We start from the raw sequence: 23,801 nt of genomic DNA, 5'->3' as shown, positions 1-23,801 counted from the left end.
GAGGAAACCTGTTCATTGTTCTTTCGGTAATGATATTGACTGATATGTCCCCTGTTCTCGATTTCAATTAGATGTCTGTCACTATTGCCTATCTTGGCCGGGGCTCTTTTTTTGAGACTTTCCCATGAATCTTCTCCGGTGACATAAAAGTGAAATAAAGATGGGAAAAAAAAGTAATGTTTGACTTTTGGAATTTACAACACACAGAGAAATTGTTTGGAGTGAAAACTAATCCTAGACCGGAAGCTAATTCTACGTCGTCTCAGCTCAGAGAAGACAGGTTTTGGCGATCTGAAGGCATTTCAGCTCCAGCATTTCCAAGAAGTCCTAGTGCTTGCTTCCCGGCTGCTGTGCAAAAGTTAAGAGAGATGGAAAGGGACTGGATGTACAAGCCGGAGCAGCACACTCTGCTCTGCGTAGGTTGCACATTTTATATAAATACATTTATTCAGTGCCTTGCTAATCGGGCATCAACCCTGCATTTGCCGGTAAATGAATGTTGGGCCCGTGAGATGCACACACAGCTGATTGGGTTGAAATGAGAGTGTTTCCCTTGGATTATAAACCTGTCTGATATGCTTGTGGTCTAGACAGGAATAATATGTGTAGCATAATCTCTATCTGTGCAGAAATGCCAGGTTTAAACAGAATGACTAGCCATGCAAAAATGCAATTTCAATACCATCGTTTGGAATATTGATTCTCACTATCGGGTACAGCTCTAATACTGTGAACGTAATATAAGTTAAGAGTGGCCCCTCCTCCTCTGGGAGCGAAATGTGGATTAGTGCAAAACGGACTGTTGACTTTGATATCACGAAGCCCAAGTAATCTTTAAATCAAAAGCCCCCGCGGACAGATGAGACACTGCAGTGTAAACACACTCAGGGTGTGTGAGGGCTGAGATTATCCAGCTTGTGATGATTTTAACACTGGTAACTGACAGCAAATTAAAGGCCTTTTTAAGCTCTGGATTAGCATTTCCACGCCTCATTAAGTAGGGAGATGAGTTGATCGAGAGAGCCGGGGAAACGGCAGTCGCAGTTTTTCCCCCCTCACCTAATTTCCCTTACCTCAGAAACACTTTCTGAAATCGAGACTTCTCACGCTCCCCCGAGCTTTAAGGCACAGCCTTTACTTCTTCTTCTTCCAAAACAAAACCAGCCAAATGATAAGAGGCTCTGTTTATGTGTGTTGATTTATTTAGGAAAGAATAATTTATTGCTTTCACTCACCACTCATAACCCCCATTATTCTGTAGCGTTAGTGAAGTATGAGTAATGGGGGTTTTCCTTAATGAATTGTTACACTACAGTAATTCAGCCTGGCGTGTGTGTGAGAGTGCGTTTCCTTCCAGCATTACATTTCACACTAATTAATTTGTCAGGATAAAGCAAATGGCAATGCATGCCCCATGTTTGAGGCACTTCATTTAAGTGGCAGCGAAAGCAAACATTCATAGGTATTAGCAAAACAAACCCATTAACGGCAGCGCGCAGGTTGAGGCCTCCGAGGAAATGTTATCCGGGGGTAAATATTTGAACAGCCCTCAGGAAGCAGGTGGAGGAGCTCCTTGAGAATACTCTCCACGCTGCCAGAGTGGATATAAGTAAGGAGCTACTGAGCAGGTACAGGGGAGCGGAGGGGGCCTGGAGTGAGGGGGTTTAGAGGAAGATCTATGGGTCAAAGTGAGGGAGCACACAAATATTTGCACTGGCTTAACGAAGGTACTACGACTTATTTGTCAATCATGTGATACCATTGGGCCCAAAAGTACTTCTTCCCATTAACTAACATTGCTAAGGACATCTCTGTAGATTCAGAGGATATTTTTTTGCGAGCTAAATCCACTAGCCCTTTTATTTTTTGCCCCTTAAAGCCGTAAAATGTGCATAAAGCTGAATCAAGCGTAATTTTCTCCTCCATTCATCTGACTGATTGTCCGTGACAGCAAATTAGGGGCGGTGCTTGAGAAAAACCCAAGTGTGCATGCTCTATTGGCAAAGCTTAACCAATAATCTGGATATTTTTGTCCGAGTCTGGCCATTTTTGAGCATCTAAGCAGCTTTCATAGCGGTGAGCAGGGCCCCGCCTCCCACGCTGTATCCAGTTCTCTTTGTAAACCATCTGTCATGATCCTGTCATGATAGCAATGACAGTACAAGACAAGGAATGTCAGATGTGGTCCTTTTTGCAACAGATCCATCCACCACAGGTCTTTGCTGTCAATCATTCAGTCACTGGTCTGAACACTGGTCGGGGAATGTCTTCCGGAAGTCAGAGAAGTCGGGGAAAGTTTGGGAATTGAAGCAAACTGTAAGCACTTTGACCCAGTATAGGAAAGCCCAGAAGGAGTAATGAAATTCTACAACTAGAGCAGGGTGTGAACACTGATGGGATGAGATGCATGGATTGAGTGTGAAAGGGAACAGACACAATTAATTTGATGATTTAGGGTTAGGGTTATTGGACAATGTGTAAGTAGTTGGACCGAACTGAACCAGACTATTGAACCACATCGAAGTAGATTGTGATGTCCCTGGGCTGTGGTCATGCCTGGATTTCCTTGGTACATTATACTTCACTCTGGAGGAAGTTGTGTTCCCCTGCTTTTAATCCACATCGTTATCATCAGTGGCAAAATAGGAAAAATGGGACAATGTTGTTTAGCTGGTTTAAACACTCTCCCTATCTTGGATACCACCAACCAACTACACTCTTCTACCAGACAGTATGATTTAATAGCACCCCGTGTAGATAATTGGTGTCTCAAGACTGAAAGATAACATCAATGGGCGTCTAATTAGCGTATGAGACATAAGACTAAGCATTTGTTCACATGGAGATAAAGACTCCAGGCTGGAGGAACATAACGATGTAGTCATTTCATTTAGAAATAAAGCATTGAGTAGGGGGGGAATTCACTTTGCTGCCTCTGCTGCACTTTTGGGAATCTGCATTTTTGTCCAGAAGACACAACAGGCTTTTTGTAACACTTCACACCCACTACTACATCTATGCAATGCTGCTCATTCTTCAGCCCTGAAAGAATTACTGTGGTGCATATGGGTTTGCACATCCTTTCCATGGTCATTTAATAACCTGCTCTTGCTTAATTAACACACCTTGTTCACTTCTCTTGGGCATTTAACCAAGAACAGTTGGGAACAACCTTTCCTTCCCTCAGGATTCTTCCCCGTGCGAAATAAGAGACATTTTGGAAGCCAGTTTGTTTTTGCCTCACATGATCCAAGTCCTGAAGTAGAAGGGCAGAGTTCCCTGCATACGATCCCATGCTTCAATGAGAACCAAATGTTTGTGTAAGAGTTTCCTCGCTGCAGGTTCTCTTGTTTATTTTGATTGGACTGGAATGTCTCTGGACAATGCCAACCAGCTCCGCGGAGGAGAAATCTTACATGCCCTCGGTGAATTTTCGGCCACATAGTGAGGCTATTTATACGCCTGTTTGGAGGGAGAGGAGCTGTGGCAGTTTGGCTGGTTGTATTCTTCAGGGGAAAGACTTTTGTCAGAATAACAAATTGAGAGTATGTGTTATGCATCGGCGGTGGTGAGAGCTGCAGCATGCTAGCTCAATTGATTTCTGAACATGTTTCCAGAGTCCGAGTGCAGGTGTCGACCGTAAACCATGTCGTATACAACAAAGACCACCCACCTTTTAAAACATGTTTGAAAGGTGACATACTCTGGCCGGCAGATTATTTATTTCAGCCGTGATTGAGCTGTAATTGATTGCATGCTGCGTCACATGCTGGAAGAAAAACCACAAGGAAGCATGTACGCACAGAATCCACTTAAGACGGCTTTAATGGAACACAAATATTTAATTGACTCAACACCATAGTGCACTTTATGACTCTTATGGAGTGTTGCTTATAGAATAAACAGGGTTTTTTTCTAGAAAGATATAGTATGAGGGCAATACTGTGGCGCTGATCTTGTATATAAGATAAGGAGCTGGTTAAAAACAAAGCTGTCTCTGCCGCCTGACGCTCAGTTTGACACGATGTTCATATTTTTTGAGAAATTATACAGTTTTTGATGAACAGAAGTGTTGTTTTCTGGCATCATTTAAACATTTTACAGGGAAAATCTGCATTTTGTTACCTGGTTTGGACAATCCCTGATAACGATGATATATTTGACAGACTTCAGTTCTTAATAGGGTAGCTTAGCAGTGCATTGATGGTGTTGAAACTACAGTAAGCCCCAAAATGTGGATGAATAACCAGAATATTTTATAAGATGAATAGTAAACCGTATTGTTTTGTAGTAACATTGATAGCTTTGCTCAACATCTCAAATCTAGATGTGTAGTTATATGCAGTAACATACAAAATAGTGTGCCTTAAACTCTATTTTTACTGCTGTTGCTATGTGGTTTAAGGAATGCATCTTCTAAATGACCTGTTTTTGTATCAATTCACCTGTGTTACCTTGAGTTTATGAAGAAAACGTGCCTGCCTCCATAAGTACAATAATAATAATAAAAACCATTATTTAAGGGCGCCTGTGATGACACCCAAGGACACCGTAACATTTGTTAAATATTGTAAGAGGGGGAAAAAGCAACAGAACATGAACAAAAATGACCCGTGGAGGGAGCGAGAGAGGGTGCAGTCCTGAAGAAGGTCAGCCAGATAGGTGGGGGCCAGGTTATGGAGGGCTTTGTAGGTGTCCCGGGATTGAACAGGGAGCCAATGCGGTTGGATGAGGATGGGGGTGACGTGGTAAGACGATTTAGTGCGGGTGATGATCCGAGCTGCATGGTTCTGTATGATTTTTATACAAAACTAACAAGGATCCAAAAACATAAAGTCTTGATGATTTGAAGTAAATGGTTCCCTGCAGAGCTTCGGTTTAGAAACGGTCACACATATCGTGCAGGCCAATTTTTCTGCATGAAAACCAACGTTTTCTTCAAGAACTCAGGGTACAATTGGTGATTTATCAAAAGTACATTAAGGTGCATCAGCTCAACGATTTCCAAAAGCGCAAACTAACTATTTATGTGGTGTCTTGAGTATCCAGAAAGTTTCAGTTATATCTGCCGAGATTTTTAAAATGTTTTATGATTTCTGCATAAATAGATCTTCTCCAGCAGGAGTCATTTGCATTCACGACGGGCGGAACAAAGTCATCTCTGAAAGTGTTTTGTTAGAGCATAAGTAGGCACAGTCAACACAGCAGCTGTTTCCATATTTTCCTACTAATACCCATTCATAGGAGGTGTTGAGTGGCAGAGTTAAATATGCTTATATAGTTCAAACCCTTAAGCTGTGAGGCAGAGTGGCTGGCCAATCTATAATACACAATCCTCGTGATAAGATTGTAACTGTGTTGTTGGCTTAGCCTGGGCTACAAGCTTAGGTATGTTGATACTCACCATATATGACCACATGAATAATGTTCCTAGCCCTAAAGTAAAAGAAAAAGGGATATGTCAGTGTTTCTTTAAAAAAAAGAAAAACTGGCCTTCAGTTTTGTGAGATCACAAGCCGAATGGATTCAGATTTTGACTGTAATCGTGTTGGGTGGGCAGACTTCAATGGTTGTCAAGTCAGGATCCATCAAAGACAGTCAGTGCTATTTTTGACGGATCAAGGCAAACACGTTTCTGACAGAGAATCTGAGCAGAGCTGCCATTAAACAGACAAATTGAACTCCAAAAATAGAGTTTGTCTTCTCATGTGTCAGACAAACCACTTCTTCTTAAACCGTATGGATCAAATTACTCCGCAGCTCGCTGGGCTTTTCCTCTGATCCCGTTCCTCGGCTTTTATGTATGGAACAATGACTGCGAGCCTTTAAGATGCACGCTGAGTCTGCCAGCAGCTGGAGTGCATTGTCATCCTTAACACTGAGCAGCGAATAACACTGTTTTTCCATTTTTCCTGCACCCAGGGAAAGCCGGTGTCCTCAAATGCCTGCTAGATATTCACAAAGTGTTCCGAGAGAACGACCCGGCCTACATCCTGAACGATCTGTACGTCACAGACTACTGCACCTGGATCCAGAGGGTCAAGTAAGTCTACCGACACACACACACACACCCCGGATAGCTTTTATGTTCTCATAATTACCTCTAGCGCAAAGGAGGGAAGCGCCACTCAGCCCCAATGATCCGTCTTTAGAGAGGATTAGATGAGTCACTCGTCACAGGGGAGCAAATTCAATGACCGACTACCTAGATATGCAATCTCAGTTCAATTCAAATAGCTTTATCAGCATGACCATAATGACATGCATATGGCCAAAGCTTTTGTACGATTACAACGTCTGTACAAACATATAGGTACCACTTTACAATAAGACTACCCTTATAGAGGATTCATAAAGTTTATAATTAGGTTGTAAACACGTTATTAATCATTAAGAACCATTTATAAACCAGTTCTAAAATAGATTTCATTCATCAACACAGGCTCACTATTTGGCAAGATGACTAAGCCTTATATTGGCTACCTAGCTTCCTTCGTCTTCTTCATCAGCCAACACCCTTGGTATCTGTTGTTCACGGAGTTGATTCTCCCTCCATCCATCTTGATGTTTCTTGGCATCTCTTAAGCTAAATAGCAAATATAAGGCTTAGCAGTACAGATAAATGTGGGCTCCCTATTTGGCAAGCAACCGGTCACAGTTGCCCTGTTTATCTCTTGTCTTATAAAAGCTTATTAATGATTTGTAAATTGTTCACAACCTAAGTAATAAATCAATTACAAACTATTCCTAAAGCCTTTACCAGCAGTGGCTCAGTCAGTAGGGGCTTGGACTGGGAATCGTAGGGTCGCCAGTTCAAGTCCCCAAACAGACTTGAAATATGGAAAGTGGACTGCTACTTGGAGAGGTCCCAGTTCACCTCCTGGGCCCTGCTGTGGGGCCCTTGAGCAAGGCACCGGACATCTCCAATCCCCATTGCTACCCGGGCGCTGCACGGTAGCTGCCCACTGCTCCTAGTACTAGGATGGGTTAAATGCAGAGGACCAATTTCACTGTGTGTGCTCTGCTGTGTGCATGTATGTGACAATAAAGAGGGTTTCATCCTCCGATTCTTCTTATTAGGGTAGTGTTATTGTATAGTGGTACTAACATATACATTTGTTGTAGACATTTTGAACACAAGAAAAAATAAGGTGTTTTCTTCACAAGACCAGAGAAATACAGAATAGAAAAAGTTAAGGTGAGTTATTGATGTTGTGCAATCTTCTTGGTTCAAACGTACCGTCAGTGACTCCTTGAAGATCCTCACTTGATATGAAAGTTAGTGACATACTCGTATCTTCCGTGGGAGTAACCTTCCATTAGCATTCGGCAAGCCAAATGCGTAAAAAAAAAATCTGCACTTTTCCTTTCTCTCCAAGTGATATACAGTTCGAAGGCCCTCTCCTCCCGCGAGTTCATATTTTACAATTACTTACACATTTCGAGGCTGCGAGCGCATTACTCAGTAATGAGCTCTGTTTTACTCTTGGCTGGGGTTCAGCCAAGTGGTGTGCTCGTCTGGAAAAAGCCCAGTTGAAAAATGTGTGCCTGATGTTGTAGGCTCGGCGCCCAGATGCAGACACGATAAAAGGTCTGCAGGGATTTAGCACCCCCCCACACCTCAAACCCCCTCCTCCTCGTCCTCCTCCTCCGCACATTCTCATTTCTACATTTTTCCAACTAAATTGTGCTCTTAAAGATGCTACCGATGCTGGGATCCTAATGGCTGGGAAAGATGTTTTCGAAGCGGACACACTCCTTTTTAAAAAGCTCGCTCTCTGTCAACTCTTGTTTAAACTCAATCAGTGTCCTCTTTGCTGAGGGTCACGACTTCACTGCCTCCCGTTTCCGCTCTTCCTGTCTCAGCCAAATGTCAGCTTGACCCCACATGCTGACCGCAAGTACCCGGTGCATCGATCATTAAACGGATTAGCCCTTGCTCTCCAAGCGACCTGTGATTGAATGGTTACATTCCCCTTTTCTGTTTTGCTTCAGTCCTGTCAATAAAGGTAGTGTAAGCTGTTGCGTTGCGGAGAAGATGTTCGGATAAACAACTTCTATCTAGAGCTGCTTCAAAGAGCAAGTTTTAGTGTTCTAGCTCACAATCACTGGTGGTTTTCTGCAACTATGTTTGATATAAAAGAATCCTGCAGTCAAAGCATCCCAGCCTTCTCTCTGCGGTTGTGGAACGATAGCATTTACCGCAATATCTACCATCACACATGCAGTTTGTTGTGGCATCCCGCTTTTGTGCCGTCTGACATGTCTGATGACGGATCGCGAAGGCATCGCTTTCTTCGGTGCGAGATATTCCCCCCCCCTGCGCTGGATTTGTCATCCTCCGCTAAGTGAGTCGCCTTTGGGAGTTGAGCGGTAAAATGAGATGTTATCTATACCCCCGGTGCAATCCCCTGTATCTTGTCACTCGGCGATCAGCTGCGCATGATGGACATAACGATTAATGTGTATCTGTTGGCTCGGGGGTTGATGTATATAATCTCCTTCGCTGTCCCACATGCATTTCTGCTCCTCAAGTTCTCCGGCTAGCGAGACATCGGTCTCGAATTTACAACCTCGTAAAGATTTCACTCTGATTTAAGCCTCGGGGCAGGCGGCCCCCTCTACTCTGACACAGAGCAGAGTCCTGCACATTGCAATCAAGAGTGCAACCTCCAAAGGAAATTGCTCTTCACATTGTCTCAAACTTTTCGCGCAATGGGGTTTGTCCCAGAATTTAGCACACATTTCACCCTCACACCCATCAAAGTCCAATATTCGTTAGCAGAGAGGGTACCACTTTGCAATAAGACTACCCTTATAAAGGATTCAGAAAGGGTTTATAATTAGGTTGTAAACACTTTATTCATCATTAAGAACCATTTATAAACCAGTTCTAACATAGTTTTTATACAGCAACACAGGCTCACTATTTGGCAAGACGACTAAGCCTTATATTGTCTACCTAGTTTACTTTGTCTTCTTCATCGGCCAGCATCCTTGGCATATGTTGTTCACTGAGTTGATTCTCCCCCGAGTTGATTCTCCCCCATGATGAAGAAGACCAAGTAAGCTAAGTAGCCAATATAAGGTTAGCAGTACAGATAAATGTGGGCTCACTATTTGGCAAGCAATCGGTCACAGTTGCCCTGTTTATCTCTCGTCTGATAAAAGCTTATTATTGATTTATAAAGTGTTCACAACCTAATTAGTAAATGAATCATAAACTATTCGTAAACTTGTATAAGGATAGTCTTATTGTAAAGTGGTACTGCAGAGAGAGTTCTTCCAAATGCTGCAGCACTGCAATTACAGGCATATTAGTTCCAGGCTTTTCCTTTAGGGGGTCCTTCTGATGCCAATGCCCCCTACAGAGCTGCTGGACTGTAAAGACAAAGCAAGGCTTCTCACTTTCTCTCTCTCTTTCTCGTCTTTCCCTTTTATCAAATAGTCTGGAGAGAGGCCAGCATAGATTCAGGGCAGCCGGCACAGACTCTAAAGCCCGGTGTCGTGTTACAGTCACACAGTTAAATCCGAAGGGCTACAACTCTCCTTTTCAAGCGCAGGTTCACTTGAAACCATCCACCCAACCTTTATTAATTGGGTCAATTAGAGTCTTGCAGTTAAAAAAAACAAAAAACATGGCAAGCGTAGTGTTCCAGGAGGGAAGTGAGATGAGATTCATGTTTCCCTATGAAGTCAAGGTTTCAAGGTTTCAAGGTTTCAAGGTTTTTATTTGTCATATGCACAGCAGATACAGCGTATATGTTGGCAATGAAAATCTTATGTCGCGTGCTCCTCCAACAACTCAACATACATGGTGCAAAAGATAAATAAAATAGTGAAAAAGAGAGAAGAATATTTACAATATCAACAATACAGATTTGAGGAGGTGAAATATATATATGTGGAATACATTGAGAGTATTTAAATACTTTACACTGTTGAATGAGGAGGTATGGACAGATGCATATATTATGTATAACAGATGTATATGGCAGATATGTATAATATATAGATATGTGTACTATAAACAGATATGTATAATATATAGATATGTGTACTATAAACAGATATGTATGGCAGATGTGTATAATATATATATATATGTATGTGTGTACTATAAACAGATGTGAGTAGACATTCACACAGCTCAGGAGTTCAGTAGTCTTATAGCCTGTGGTATAAAACTGTCTCTGAGTCTGGTGGTCTTGGTCCGGATGCTGCGGTACCGTCTGCCAGACGGCAGCAGACAGAACAGATTGTTGCTGGGGTGATGGGGGTCCTTTAATATCCTACCGGCCTTCTTCCTACACCGCTGGGTGTAGAGGTCCTCCATGGATGGCAACTCCGTCCTGGTGATGTGCTGAGCAGTTTTCACCACCCTCTGTAGAGTCTTACGGTTGAGGGCGGTGCAACTGCCATACCAGGCGGTGATGCAGCCAGTCAGGATACTCTCGATGGTGCACCTGTAGAAGTTGCAGAGTATCCTGGAGTCCATGTTGAACTTCCGCAGCCTGCGGAGGAAGAAGAGCCGCTGTCGAGCCGTCTTGGATATGACCCTGGTGTGATGTGTCCATGTCAGGTCCTCACTGATGTTAACCCCGAGGAACCTGAAGCTGCTGACTCTCTCCACAGGAGTCCCGTCGATGGTGATGGGTGTGTGTGCTTCTCTCTGCCTCTTCCTGTAGTCCACAATCAGCTCCTTTGTTTTGCTGACGTTGAGATGGAGGTTGTTGTCCTGGCACCAAGATGTCAGGGCTCTGACCTCCTCTCTGTACGCCGTCTCGTCGCCGTCTGTGATCAGGCCGATGACGGTCGTGTCGTCAGCAAACTTGATGATGGTGTTGGAGCTGTGTGTGGCCACGCAGTCGTGCGTGAACAGGGAGTAGAGGAGAGGGCTGAGCACACAACCCTGAGGGGCTCCGGTGTTGAGGGTCAAGGTGGAGGATGTGATGTTCCCCATCCGCACTGCCTGGGATCTGCCCGTCAGGAAGCTCATGATCCAGTCACAGAGGGCGCTGTTGAGCCCAAGGTCCCTGAGCTTAATGATGAGCTTGGAGGGCACAATGGTGTTGAATGCTGAACTGTAGTCAATGAACAGCATTCTCACATAAGTGTTCCTCTGGTCCAGGTGGGAGAGGGCAGTGTGGAGGGTGAGGGAGATGGCATCATCCGTGGACCTGTTTGCTCTGTAGGCAAACTGCAGGGGGTCCAGTGAGTCAGGGAGGGAGGAGGTGATAAAAGTTTTGACTAACCGCTCAAAGCACTTCATGATGATGGAGGTGAGTGCAACTGGGCGGTAGTCATTGAGGCAGATGGGTTTTGTCTTTTTGGGGACAGGGACAATGATGGACTCTTTAAAGCATGTGGGGACTACAGACTGGAGCAGTGACCTATTGAAAATGTCTGTGAACACATCTGCCAGCTGAACTGCACACACCTTGAGAGCACGGCCAGGGACACCATCAGGTCCCGGAGCCCTGTGTGTGTTGATTCTTTTCAGAGATCTACACACATCTGCACTGGTTAAAACCAGTGAGCAGGGATCCTGGGCCTTTGGTGCCTCCACAGCCGGGGGCTTCTCAAAGCGTGCATAAAATGTGTTCAGTTCATCTGGGAGAGATGCAGACACTTCCTCAGCACCACTCGTTGTCCTTTTGTAGTCTGTTATTGTTTTTAGTCCAGACCACATATTTCTGGCGTTGGAGCCCTTGTAGTTCGACTCCACCTTGTCCCTGTATTGTCTTTTCGCACTGCTAATAGCTCTCCGGAGTGCATACCTGGAATTCCTGTACTCATCCAAATCACCGCCGCTGTGCGCGATGGCCCGTGCTTTAAGTTTAGCTCGGACCTCGCCGTTTATCCAGGGCTTCTCATTTGGGAATGTCCGTACAGTAATCCGCGGCACGACGTCATCGATGCATTTGCCGATGTAGCAAATGACCGCGTCAGTGTGTGTGTTTATATCGTCCTCCTCAAACACACACCACTCCGTGATGCCAAAGCAGTGGCGGAGAGCAGAGTCAGACTGCTCGGACCAACGCTGCACTGTCCTTGTCACAGGTCGGTCCCTCTTCAGTCTCTGCCGGTAAACAGGGAGCAGAAGAAGAGATATGTGGTCTGACTTGCCGAAGGGGGGGCGGGGGAGGGCTTTATATCCATGCCGGAAAGGAGTGTAAACATGGTCCAGTGTATTTCCACCGCGCGTGGGGCAGCTGACGTGCTGATAGTATTTCGGCAGGACTTTCTTCATGTTGGCTCTGTTAAAATCCCCGGCCACAATAAATGCGGCCTCTGGCCGAGAAGTCTCTGTCCTGTCGATAATCCCATACAGCTCCTCCAGCGCTGTGTTGTTGTCAGCGTGCGGCGGAACATACACTGCTGTTAGAACAACAGATGTGAACTCCCTCGGCAGATAAAAAGGCCGGCATCCGATCATGATGTGCTCTAGGCTGGGAGAACAGTCCGAAGAAATGATCTCCACATCTGAGCACCAGTTGTTGTTGATCATGAAGCAGACACCTCCTCCCTTGCTCTTCCCTGAGTTTATTGTCCGGTCCTGGCGATGAATGGAGAATCCGTGTGGAGCAATGGCGGCGTCCGGTATCGTGGGGTCGAGCCAAGTCTCCGTGAAAACCAAAACATTACAGGTCTTAATGTCCCGTTGAAATGCCACCCTGCTACGGAGTTCGTCCAGCTTATTATCCAGGGATTGGACATTTGCCAGAAGTAAACTCGGTAGAGGAGGCCTGTTTTCACGTTTCCTCAGCCTGACCAGGACCCCGGCCCGGGAACCTCGTGGTCTCTTCCTCCTGCGCTCCACAGGTAGAGCTCCAGCAGGTAAACACGGAGACTCTCCATTGTTTGCAGGTCGTCGTGGATTATTGCTGTCCACCAGCGACCTGATGTGTAAAAGTTGTTCTCTATCATATTGGATGATAGGGCTCGCTTGGGCGGTTTGCATGTTGCAAAAAAAGTTAAAAACAACCAACAAAGTAAAACAATAAAAACACTAAGATGTGGAGTTGTTGAGGAGCTCGAGACACGGCAGCCATCCTCGGCGCCATCTTGCTTACACTAAGTCATTAGTGGAAAGGAAATACATGCATGTGGAATCTGTGTCTACTAGATGTGGGAATTTAATAAACCTGCACTGCTCCAAAGGCTAGAAGATTAACAAGAAATGGTTTAGGGATAAGCCGCGCCTCGCGCCACAACAGCTGAATGGACAGACTTGAAGACTTGTGAATGGAAGGTGTGAAGTGAGCAATCCCCCAAAAAACAATGGGTGTTGTTTTCATTGCGCAAATGGAGTCCAACAAAGAGCAGAATGTGTGTGCAGCATTAAAACCAACAAAGCATACTGCCAAAAACAAAGTTGTTGACATTCTTTTTTCCTGGGATGATCCTTTTTTGTTTTCTGGGAGGATAAAGCAGCCTTCACTACTCATTCCTCCTCGGTATTGTGAGCATGACATCCCACGGGGAGAATTGGGAGCTCTGACAGCAGCACCCTGCAGGGAATATCGCCTGGAGCTTAAACAACTGTGAACGCCTGAGGGCAACAGGGTCAAGCATGTGGGTCAGCGTGTCGGCGAAGGCCTGCGGTCAAACGCCTTGAGAATACACTCGGCGTGGTGGAGCAGTGTTAACATCCACCCCTCCCCCCTTTCAAGCATGACTGGTCAATTCACTTCAGTACACCTATGTGTCATTGTAAAGCACAGGGCACTTACGACACAGATTTTCCCATAGGCTACCAGGCGTAATAGGTGTTTTCATTCCTCCCCCTGCCCGGGAGCTTATGTTTTTGGCTCAGTTTCGCGCCTCTGTCAGCAGGTTTACAGAAAAACTGTTGGACGGCTTTTTGTGAAACTTGTTGGCATGGTGTGTCATGGGCCAAGAAAGTTCATCCATTTTAAGAAAATGGAACCGTGTGAGGAACATGTGCGTGAACCACTGGCGAGTTTGAGGTGTTGTAATCTCCACGAGAAAAATGGGCGATTGTCACATAGCCAAGCCTGGCAACTTCCTGCTGTCCCCTCCCCCCTCAACGACACAGCTGATGTCACAACCAGATGTTTGCTAAGAACCACCAGGCAGTGCCACACAACTTGTCAAACGCCCGTCTTGAAGGCTTTGAAAACAGATAATGGAGCCGCTCTATCAGATGTTAGCCCCGGCACTGAAGGAAAAACCCCCGCTGTGGAGAACAAAGATGCAAATGTCTGCAGGCTAACGGGGATAAGCAGTACAGATTTCCTCCCAGCATGAGGCCACTCCATCTTTTTGTCTTGAGTACACAGGCTCATCTTAAACACTCTCTGTATTTGCATAATTTCCTCTATCCGAGCCCACTCCAGTTATTACAAATAAATTATAACAAAGGGAACTCCTCTGTCCAAACAAATATTAATTAAAAACAGTTCCTGACAGCGTAATACCTGTACCTTTTTTAAGAGGTATCCACACGTCTAATGCAACACAGACACTCTTAACAACTATTAAAACAATCGCAAAGCTTCACTGTCTAAGGGATTGCGTAAATTGATAGTTGAGGAGAGACCATAAAAGCAGAGTTATGAGCTGAACATAGTTTGTAGTAAAGATCCCACAATCCCAACAGTAGGGTATACATTTAAACCTTAGTTTGCCAGGCTGCAAAGTTGTAAATCAAACTGTAAGCACAATCCAAACCAAAGCCTGCTATGGTGAGGATAGCGTTAACACAATTTCACCTTGACTTTTAAACTTAAATGATGATGTGGGAAATGCAACAGAACCAAGTCAGTTGAGGCTTTTCAAGAACTCAATGCCTTAAAGCAAAATTATTTTTTTAACTACAAACTGAGTCTTGTTTTTGGTAGACTTGATCATTGTTTACAAAGAGGCATCTTGTGCACACAGGTGCTTTTATACCATGTCTTAAACTGGCTCAAGGAGACAATTTCTCAAGCCATGTATAAATATCGTATGGATATTCAATGGTGTTTAAAATGCATGTTGAATATTCATCTGTAGTGGTTTTATAATCCCAGTATTCCTTCCTAAAGTGTACTGAATCTTCACATGACATTGTTTAGTTTAGTTTGAGACAGAAAAAATCGTTACAGCTAATACTGATATACCTTTTATCTAAAAACTTGATTTAACTGGCAAGATATGTGGCGAAGCATTAGGAAAAGTACTTTATTTACTCCGCTGTCACACACTTTTACAGAAGACTTTTAAAAGACAGCCAGTTCTTTAAGCATAAATGAGTTTGATCATTTGACTTCCCATTTTAAATGATTTGCTCTTATCAGTGTAGGTTCAATATAACAATTATGGTACACCGCCACCAACAACACCACAATCGCCGTTAGCGCGTTAAATGAGAGAAACCCAATTAGCCCAACACTTGATAAGACATTGTTTTCCATGAAGACAACAGATTATGTCGAGAGCTAGAGGCAGGACGACATTTGTAAATTCTAATTGTCAATGCAGGAAAAACCCTGACTATTGATTATTACATGGTATTAATTCAGGTAACATGCAGCCTTTTTAGTTTCTCTGGTTTTACTAAAGATATAGTCTGATAGATATGTGTTTGAGTAAAATCTTATTGTTGTTTTATTTTATAAACTACTGGCAACATTTCTCTGTGTTGCAATTCAACTGACTCTCGAATGGCTGCCATACGTGTAGAGATTGACACAATAATCTGGAGTGGTCTCTGGATTTTTTTCCAGAGCTGTATGTGATCCGGTGAACCAATAGCTGTCGAGACATTTCGCTCAAACTGGTGATCACCCAGATCAGTGGGCTTTCTTTCTCAGGGAAACCATAATCTGTCCACAACTCCTGGCCTCCATTCAAAAGTTGACAGCGATGGTGGGCTGTTTACAGGAGATGGCATATCCCATAGTCAAACTGGTAACTACTGATTCAAAAAAGAAACGGTATGCCTGTACAACTGCTCAGTAAGGAAAACTCAAAGTCTGGAAACTCCAATCTACAGACATGGTTTCTTATAAGAATCACCTGTATAAAACTATACAACCTTTAATGTCTGTCATGAAGTCACACAATGAAGTTGCCGAGTGAACGGTTATGATAACGGATAGGAATGACGTTCAAAGCCACAACAGAAAGACCCAGGTTGTAAAGACATAACAAATATGTCAGTCAACAGATATTTATGGTGTCTCAGTGTGTGTACAGTACAATAAGTCTTTCATACGCAGCTCTAAGTCTGAACTCAAACATTGGCGCGTTGAGTAAATGCATCTGTTTTTCTCATTTCATGAATCAAAGTGGCATCCGATGCCTCAGAAACCTCCAAGCGTTCAGTCACAGTGACGGATCACATCTCGCAGCGTCGGCTTTTATCCCTCAGCCGGTGAATGGTGCATTCTGTGAGTTACACTGAGGAAATCTGCTGCTCATATTACACAGATTTATACATCTGAAGACGAGCTTTATCCGAGACGTTTTCAAGAGCACAGACGTGCTGAAAGAGTTGCTCTTTCAATGAGACCGATGAAAGAAATGTCAGATTGTAATTTAGCTCGCCTCTCACACACACATACACACATCCCATTCTCATTTGAAGACTTTGGCAGATGGAGGCGTCTTTGTCTCGCCAGAAGTTTTTCCAACCTTGAAAAAAACCCCACCCCTACTGAGTTTAATGAAGGCAAGCCACAACAGCGGTGTAGTAATGACTGGATTGTGTACAACATTATCCCTCCCCCTCCTGGACAGAGCCTTTGTATTCACCGCAGGCCTGAGCTTCTTCAACCACAGAGCGAGGGAGGGGGAGAGAAAACAAGCGCGCCTCCCCAATGCTAACTCAATAATGACTTCCCACGGGGAAAGAGAATACAGGCCAGTCTTTGAAGTGGCTGTGCAGTAGGAGGCTCTTCTGCTCGAGCCTCGCTACAGGAAGCGCTCACGTGGCTTTTATAGAGCCTGGGCCTTAAACTGGCTCCTTGCAGCAGCCTGCACACACTCATCATCATTAGTTCAGGTTAATGTCTCCATACCTGTAATCACTGCAGGAAAAGGCCATTTGTCAATGTTTAAATAGCTTTGCAAGACCGTAGTTGTCGGGCTTTCGTTGCTTCGCACTGTGAAATGGCAAAATCGCCAGACTCGGTTACGCAGAGAACGCATGGCTTGCTGTTCTTTACACCTTCACACAACTTGTGTTGACATGTTTGTGTACGGAGATCAAGCATTGCTCAGGTGAGACAAGATTTCTCTGGCGATCCGAATTGTGATTGATTTGAAAGATTTGTCTGGCCTGCCATTGTGATGCATTATAGTAACGGTAGGGGAGGGAGAAATAATCAATACAGCATAGTATCGCGGTACTTTGCGTGGCGATATTGTATCGATACACGGACGGCAAGTATTGATATTTTATTATATAAACTTCATATTAGAATTTTTCAGAAATTCTCAGAATTTTTACTTTTTTCAGAAATAATCAGAATTTTTTGGTTTGGACTGAAATCTCTCAACAGCTAGTAGACGCATTGCCTTGCCATTTGGTGCAGATATTCACAGGGTCCAGATAATGCATCGCAGTAACTTGGTTGTTCCCCACACCATTACTCTTACGCCACCAGTAAGTTGAAGTTTGCAGTTGTAGGTGTCATTTCTTTACAACTATTGGATGATTTAGGTTCAATTGTATTCACTTTTGACTTTTAGCCCAATGGTCAGGTCGAAATTTTACATAGTGTCATTTTAGTGCCATTCCACGGGCCATTTTTGTAAAAGACAAAACAACAAATCCTAAAGCATATCTCCTTGGTGGAGGTGAGTCTCATCATTCCCATCATAAAATGAGCTAACAGAAAGGCATGTTGGGTAAAATGGTCTGAAAATCTGAAAACTACACCTGCACCCTGACTGTAGTGTTCACCCCTAAAGCTCTGCTCTTGCTGACACAATGAGTTACTGCATCAGTGGAGGAGAGTAGCTTCAAGTAATAGAGAACATGAAATACTATCCAATGTTAGAGCCAAGAATCTGAAGACTTCTCAGATACTAAATCATTGCCGAGCCGTTTATTATACTCTGAGACAGGATTGTACAATTCCTTAAAGTTATCAAGGCAGCAATTATTTTATCTTAATCTCAATGATTGCTCCCCTACGCTGTGTGTACCTCAGCCTCGAGGCCCATTTGTTCCTACTGAAGATGTATCTTAAGAATATATAAATAATGTCCTTTAACAGTGTCTCTCATGAATGTGTTTTAAGAGAGGAATATGCTACACCGCATGTTTGAAGGATCAATGGAATGCATTAAAGGATAAATATGGTAATTTAGCACATTTACCCTTTAATGCACGACACAATCACATTCCTGTTCACAATGTTCATTCCTCTGAGTATCTTGGGGAGTTTTCTTGGATAGGATTTACAGATTTACTAGCTTGAGAATGTTGTGTATTTTAGCCAAATTCTCAGCTCCATGGCTGAAACCACGGGAATGTTTCTACTCTCTGAGCTTGGCATGCAGCCCAAGAATCTTAGCAGGGAAAAAAAAATCGACTTTGGCTACTGTTTTCAAATTCTGCCACACTGTGACACAGAAAACTGCCAAAACATTTTTGGGGGAAAAAGGTGCATGTGAGAAAGGGCATCTCCGTGCTTTCCCACATCCCCAGCTTATTCCTTTCTGTGTGCACAGAGGAGAATGTGCTAGAACTATAAGATCTGTTTACCCAGTCCCTCCTGAGGGTCTTAAATGAATACACGGCCCCTTACACACTGCTTCCATAAACACTTCAGAATAGGGAGCTCATTAGGACTGCACGGTAATGAGGAGCCATCCTGGAGCTCGGCAGCGGGGTTAATTGGGCCAGAGAGGGCACCGGGAGCCCAGTGTGAAAAGCCCCACCACACACACACACACACACACACACACACACACTTTATCCCACCCTGAATGGTCTGAATCGCAGTGACCCGCAGAGGTCACCTTGTAATCACCATGGCAATAGGGGCAGCACACACGCCCTAAACGCACCGGGGGACGAATAGCAACCACTTAAGTTTTTGGCAGCAGGGCGGGCATCCCAGTGTGAATAATGTGCAGGCGCGGGCCTCCGAGCAATCTGATGGCTTTACACAAAAGGGGCCTTGTGGGAGGAAATTCATCAGCAATAAAACACCGCCTCGCTCTTCAAGGAGTCGTGTTGTGTCTTCCCTGGTGATAAAAGCAGGGCTACGGGACGGAGACATTGTTTAATGTTCTGCATTATGAGGGCATTCTCTTAATCTTTGGAAACTCTGATCTGTTAGGCTGCAGCTCAGAGTCCAGACTTTTATTGACTGTATTGCCGAATTGTCAGGCCATTTGGGGAAACCTGCTTCCATTCTGCTGGATTTATTCTCTAAATGTACCTGTGTTCGATCTATTAACACCCTTTGCTACTGGACAGAAAATCCCACTAATGCCTGGCTTCTGTCTCCAGTGTGAAAGGTTACTCACCATTCATGACTCTGCAGGTGACAGGTGTTCATCAGCAGGGATAGCATCATGACGCCCAGGTGGATATGCACATTTCACGCCGGATTTATAGAGCAACGCTGTTGGATGCATGTTGAACGGAATACTTATTTCTTATTTGGACAACGCTTATAATTTATTTGTGTCCAGAGTTGGGTGAAGTACTGAAATCTTGTAATTGAGTAAAAGTAGAAGTACCAGAGTGTAGGAATACTCTCCTGCATTCAAAATGTTCCTCCAGTGAAAGTAGAAAGTACTCTCATCAAAATTTACTTAAAGCAGCGACAGTAAAAGTAGTCATTGTCTGATTGGTCCATTTCAGAATAATATCTCTGATATGTTTTATAATGATTGATCATTAAAGTGTTCTCAGAGCTGGTAAAGGTGCAGCTAGTTTGAATGGCTTTGTATACTGCAAAGTCTGATTTAAGGGTTGATTATATTTCACATCATTAATCCAAATCTGCCTAGCAACTAAAGGTGCTAAATAAATGTAGTGGCGTAAAAGAGCACAATTTACCTGAATTTGAATGGAGTAGAAGTACAAAGTAGTATAAAATTGAAATACTTAAGTAAAGTATCTCAAATTGTAATTAAGTACAGTACTTGAGTAAATGTACTTAGTAACTTTACACCTCTGACAAAGGTGACATTAATTTGCTCTCCTCGAAGCCCCTACAGTATTAATAATAACAGTCAAACTCAACAAAAAATGTCTTTGTTAATCTTGTCACTTCTCCAACTACCGGCAACGTCGGTTTTAAAGTTTGGAAGTTGGACTGAATAAGTGACGGTTATATACTGTATATGTTAGTGCAGATCAGTCATTGACAGTAACCTAAACTTAATTACTACTTTCAGGCTCTTTGGAGACACGAAACGTGATGCATCAGAATTGTATTTACAAAAACACGCATTTACCAAGTAGTTTTTTGTCTAAAACAGCCTGATTGTTGGGTAAACTATCCAATTTAAAATCCCACTAAAAGGATCTATTTCTCCATGCCATCCATTACATTCTCAGGAATGGTTCGCTGCTCGTGAACTCATTAAAAAAACATATAAAGAAATCCCATCTTGTGTTGGTGTGAAAGGTTCCTCTGCTTGCCGCTGCCTCTAACTGTTGGCTTAGCCTCTCATAATGCGAGAGGTAAAAGTGTGTGCATTTGCATGTACTGGCCGAGGGTGAAGGAGGAGGAGGAGGGGGAGGGGGAGAGCACTCTGCCTCTCTCTGTAATCCCTCTCAGTCTCTTATCACCTCTCGCAGGGAGAGCGGCGGTTGGGGGAGGGGACAGGAAGAGCCGGAGCCCCGGGTATCAGCGCAGCTCATCTGCCTACATTATTAAACATCCATATTTCCATATTTCATTGAGCCCCCGCGCCTCGGAAAATCGTGTTCTACTTAGTATTCAGATGAAAATGGGATATGGTCAATGGTATTAGATTTGTAGATGGTTATCCCGTGGCTATGTCTTTAAATACGCAGAGCCAGTCCATCAGTCAGCATCTCTCTCTGATGAAGTTGTAGTTTTCATGTCACTTTTCTCACGTTCCTAACTTCTCTTTCTCGTCCCTCTCTTTAATCTCCACAGGTCCAAGAAGATGTCAGCGTTGGCCGCGACGTTGCAAAAAGCCTCCCTGCAGAAAAAAGACTTGGAGCTGGAACTGGAGGAGCTGGAGGAGGCGGCGAAGATGGTGGCAGAGGAAGAATCCCACAGTGACAGCAGCAGCTCGTCCAGTGACAGCAGCAGTAGCAGCAGCAGCAGCAGCAGTAGCGACTCCTCGGATGAGAGCGAGGAATCTGAGGCTGAGGGAGGAGGAGGGGGAGGAGGAGGAGAGATGTCTAAGGACAACCCTCCACAGTCCCAACACATCCCAGCTGCCACTCCCCTCCCCCAACACAGCACACTCCTCTCAGCGGAGGATAAGGTGAACGCCCTCCCCTCAGCCTCAGAAGGATCCAGACAGCTGATCCAGGAGCTGGGGGAACGGGTGACAGAGGAGCTGAAAATCTCGGAAGACTCTACAGCGTGTTCACGGGCGAACGGCAACGGCGCAACGAAACCAGAAGCAACATCTGCGAGGAGCATCAGCGGGATTTTGTTAGAGCCGAGTCCTCGCAGAAACCCTCTGCTCATCGTCCAGACTCAGGAGGATCTGAAGTGACTTCCTCATGGCTCACCTGAGAGACACTTTTTGAACTGATGGCTTATTGTAAGGGATGTAAGAATGTGCGATCTTATTTCTATATTATCTTTGGAGCTCGTTAAGAGGACCTTAATGTCTACAATGAATAGATTTCTCTTGAGTTTTTGAGCTTGCTAATCCTCCATTAAAATCCTTTTTTCATAATGATATATTTTTTTTAATGAGCAAGTAGGCTTTGAGTTCTCATTTCATTAAAGGATAGTAAAGGAATTAGAGGCAGTCTTCTTTTTTTCCTCTGTTTTGCCATGTGGAAATCTGCAATTAGTGACAGAAAGAAACACTTATTTTGGTCTTTAAAGTCATTGCTCATGTTAAAAAAAGGACTTTCAAAGCTGTTTTCAGCCTCTTTAAATATGAACATTTCCCGCTTTCCTGTTTTATATCATAAGAAAGTGAATATTTCTGGATTTTGGACTGACCAAACAAGACATTCGAAGAACTGCCTTTGCACACGGACAACTTGGGATGGACATTTTTCACTATTTTCTGATTCTATACATCGAACACAAATCAATAATAGAAATAATAGCAAGTTGCAACCTTAACCTTGTGTTATGTAACACTCTTGCTACTGCTGGCCTATATCTAAGCCACCTACATGCTGTACAAATGTATTTACTCAAAGGAATTATCTCTGTTTAATTATGTTAAGTAATTCAACAGAGATTGTGAACTAGACATCTGCTACAAGTGTAGAACTTCTGCTACAAATGTACATTTCCATACTCGTATCAACAAAATGCAGTCCATCTATATTTGCCTCCAATAAACCAAACACAAATATCCTTCCAGGAAGCTGACAGTCCTTCATTGTTGCAGATCTCCCTGCCAAAGTGGCTGGCAGAGCTGCTTTAAGTGAGCTTTTCTTTTCTTAATGAATGGAGGGAAAAGCACTAACCTCCTTCCTAAAGCATTGATTGAACTGGAAAAGACTGTCGGCACTAAACGGGGCCGCGGAGCACGCAGGAGTGATTGATTCATCTGGCATGAATGGAGGAGCGCCGTCGACACGGCTCAATATCATCGGGCCGTGTCTAGCAGGCGAGAGAAAACAAACAAGGAAGCACATGTCAGGCAGATAGATGAGAGCTGCGAGCGGAGGCTGCGGCACGGGAGCCGTTTCTTTGAGAGATAAGAGCACCCCGGGGCCCGAGGCAGCCGCGAGATAGAGTAGCAGCGGGCCAGCAGAGACTAACTGACACTCCGGCCAGCTCAGGCGTGAAGCTGTCCGCATACATTGGCAACAGAAGTCAAATCCACTTACCCTGCAATAAAATAGATTTTCATTTTGTGTCCCCGGAGTGGGTTGATTTCCTGTTATTGAGGGATCATAAAGAGATCCAGAAATTAGCCAGACATGTCCAGCTTTATGATCCTATCTGACTTAGAGAGTGATTGATGGAGCCACAGTGTTGCCTCGGGCATTTTCAAGGCAAATTTCATCCCGCATGAATGAAGGCTTCTGAGGAGCCGGCGGTGATGACGGCTCCTTTAGGTCGACGGTGTCTGAAGTATTGTGTTACCGAGATGGATGGTGTTGTTTAACACCTCCCAAGAAGACACAAACCTCCTAGCAACACCCCCTTGGGAGCAACGCCATCATCGCTGTGTGACGGAGATGAGTTACATCGTGACAGGCCATTTATACCCCCCTTCGTTCTGGGGACATGAGTTCGGGGACTACGCAGACCCCGAAGGCGGCGCTTCCCTGGCCCCACTGGGGGTTTCACATTGATTAAGTGACACCGGGCTCCGATGCCGTTTTTCATTTTAAAGTGGCCTCCATATTCCCCCATTAGTGCAGACGTCTGGGAGCCTGACCGGGGGATCCGCCGCCGAGCTCTGCACTTCACTCGGTTCTTCTGCAATTAATACCACTCACCGACGGACATTTTTCACGAGAAAGGCTGTGGTTTAATGAATGTAGCTGATATATTATACAAGGCAGTAATAAATGTGATGTCTATGCTCTATTTTCACTTAGATTTGATAAATCAGCCCCATACCCATGTAGTGAGGGTGCCCTTTGACCCACAAAGGTCTAAGAAAGTGGAGTAATGTGTTCAGGCCTTATGTGGGCC

At 44.2% G+C, this 23,801-nt stretch overlaps 1 protein-coding gene across 1 annotated transcript in view; it reads left to right on the top strand.

Annotated features, from left to right (window-relative positions):
• Nucleotides 1-22,509, top strand: part of shq1 (SHQ1, H/ACA ribonucleoprotein assembly factor) — a 45,216-nt gene extending 22,707 nt beyond the window's left edge. Inside the window, exons 11-12 of the mRNA XM_063912096.1 lie at nucleotides 5,923-6,043; nucleotides 21,105-22,509. Of these exons, the coding sequence (XP_063768166.1) occupies nucleotides 5,923-6,043; nucleotides 21,105-21,678 (695 nt within the window). The 3' untranslated portion in view covers nucleotides 21,679-22,509. The remainder of the gene's footprint in view (nucleotides 1-5,922; nucleotides 6,044-21,104) is intronic.
• Nucleotides 22,510-23,801: the final 1,292 nt, after the last annotated feature.

Source organism: Eleginops maclovinus, chromosome 20, assembly GCF_036324505.1.
Source record: "Eleginops maclovinus isolate JMC-PN-2008 ecotype Puerto Natales chromosome 20, JC_Emac_rtc_rv5, whole genome shotgun sequence".
In the NCBI taxonomy this organism is placed as follows: Eukaryota; Metazoa; Chordata; class Actinopteri; order Perciformes; family Eleginopidae; genus Eleginops; species Eleginops maclovinus.
Note: the sequence above shows the minus strand (reverse complement) of the source record. Positions and strands in the feature narration are given on the sequence as shown.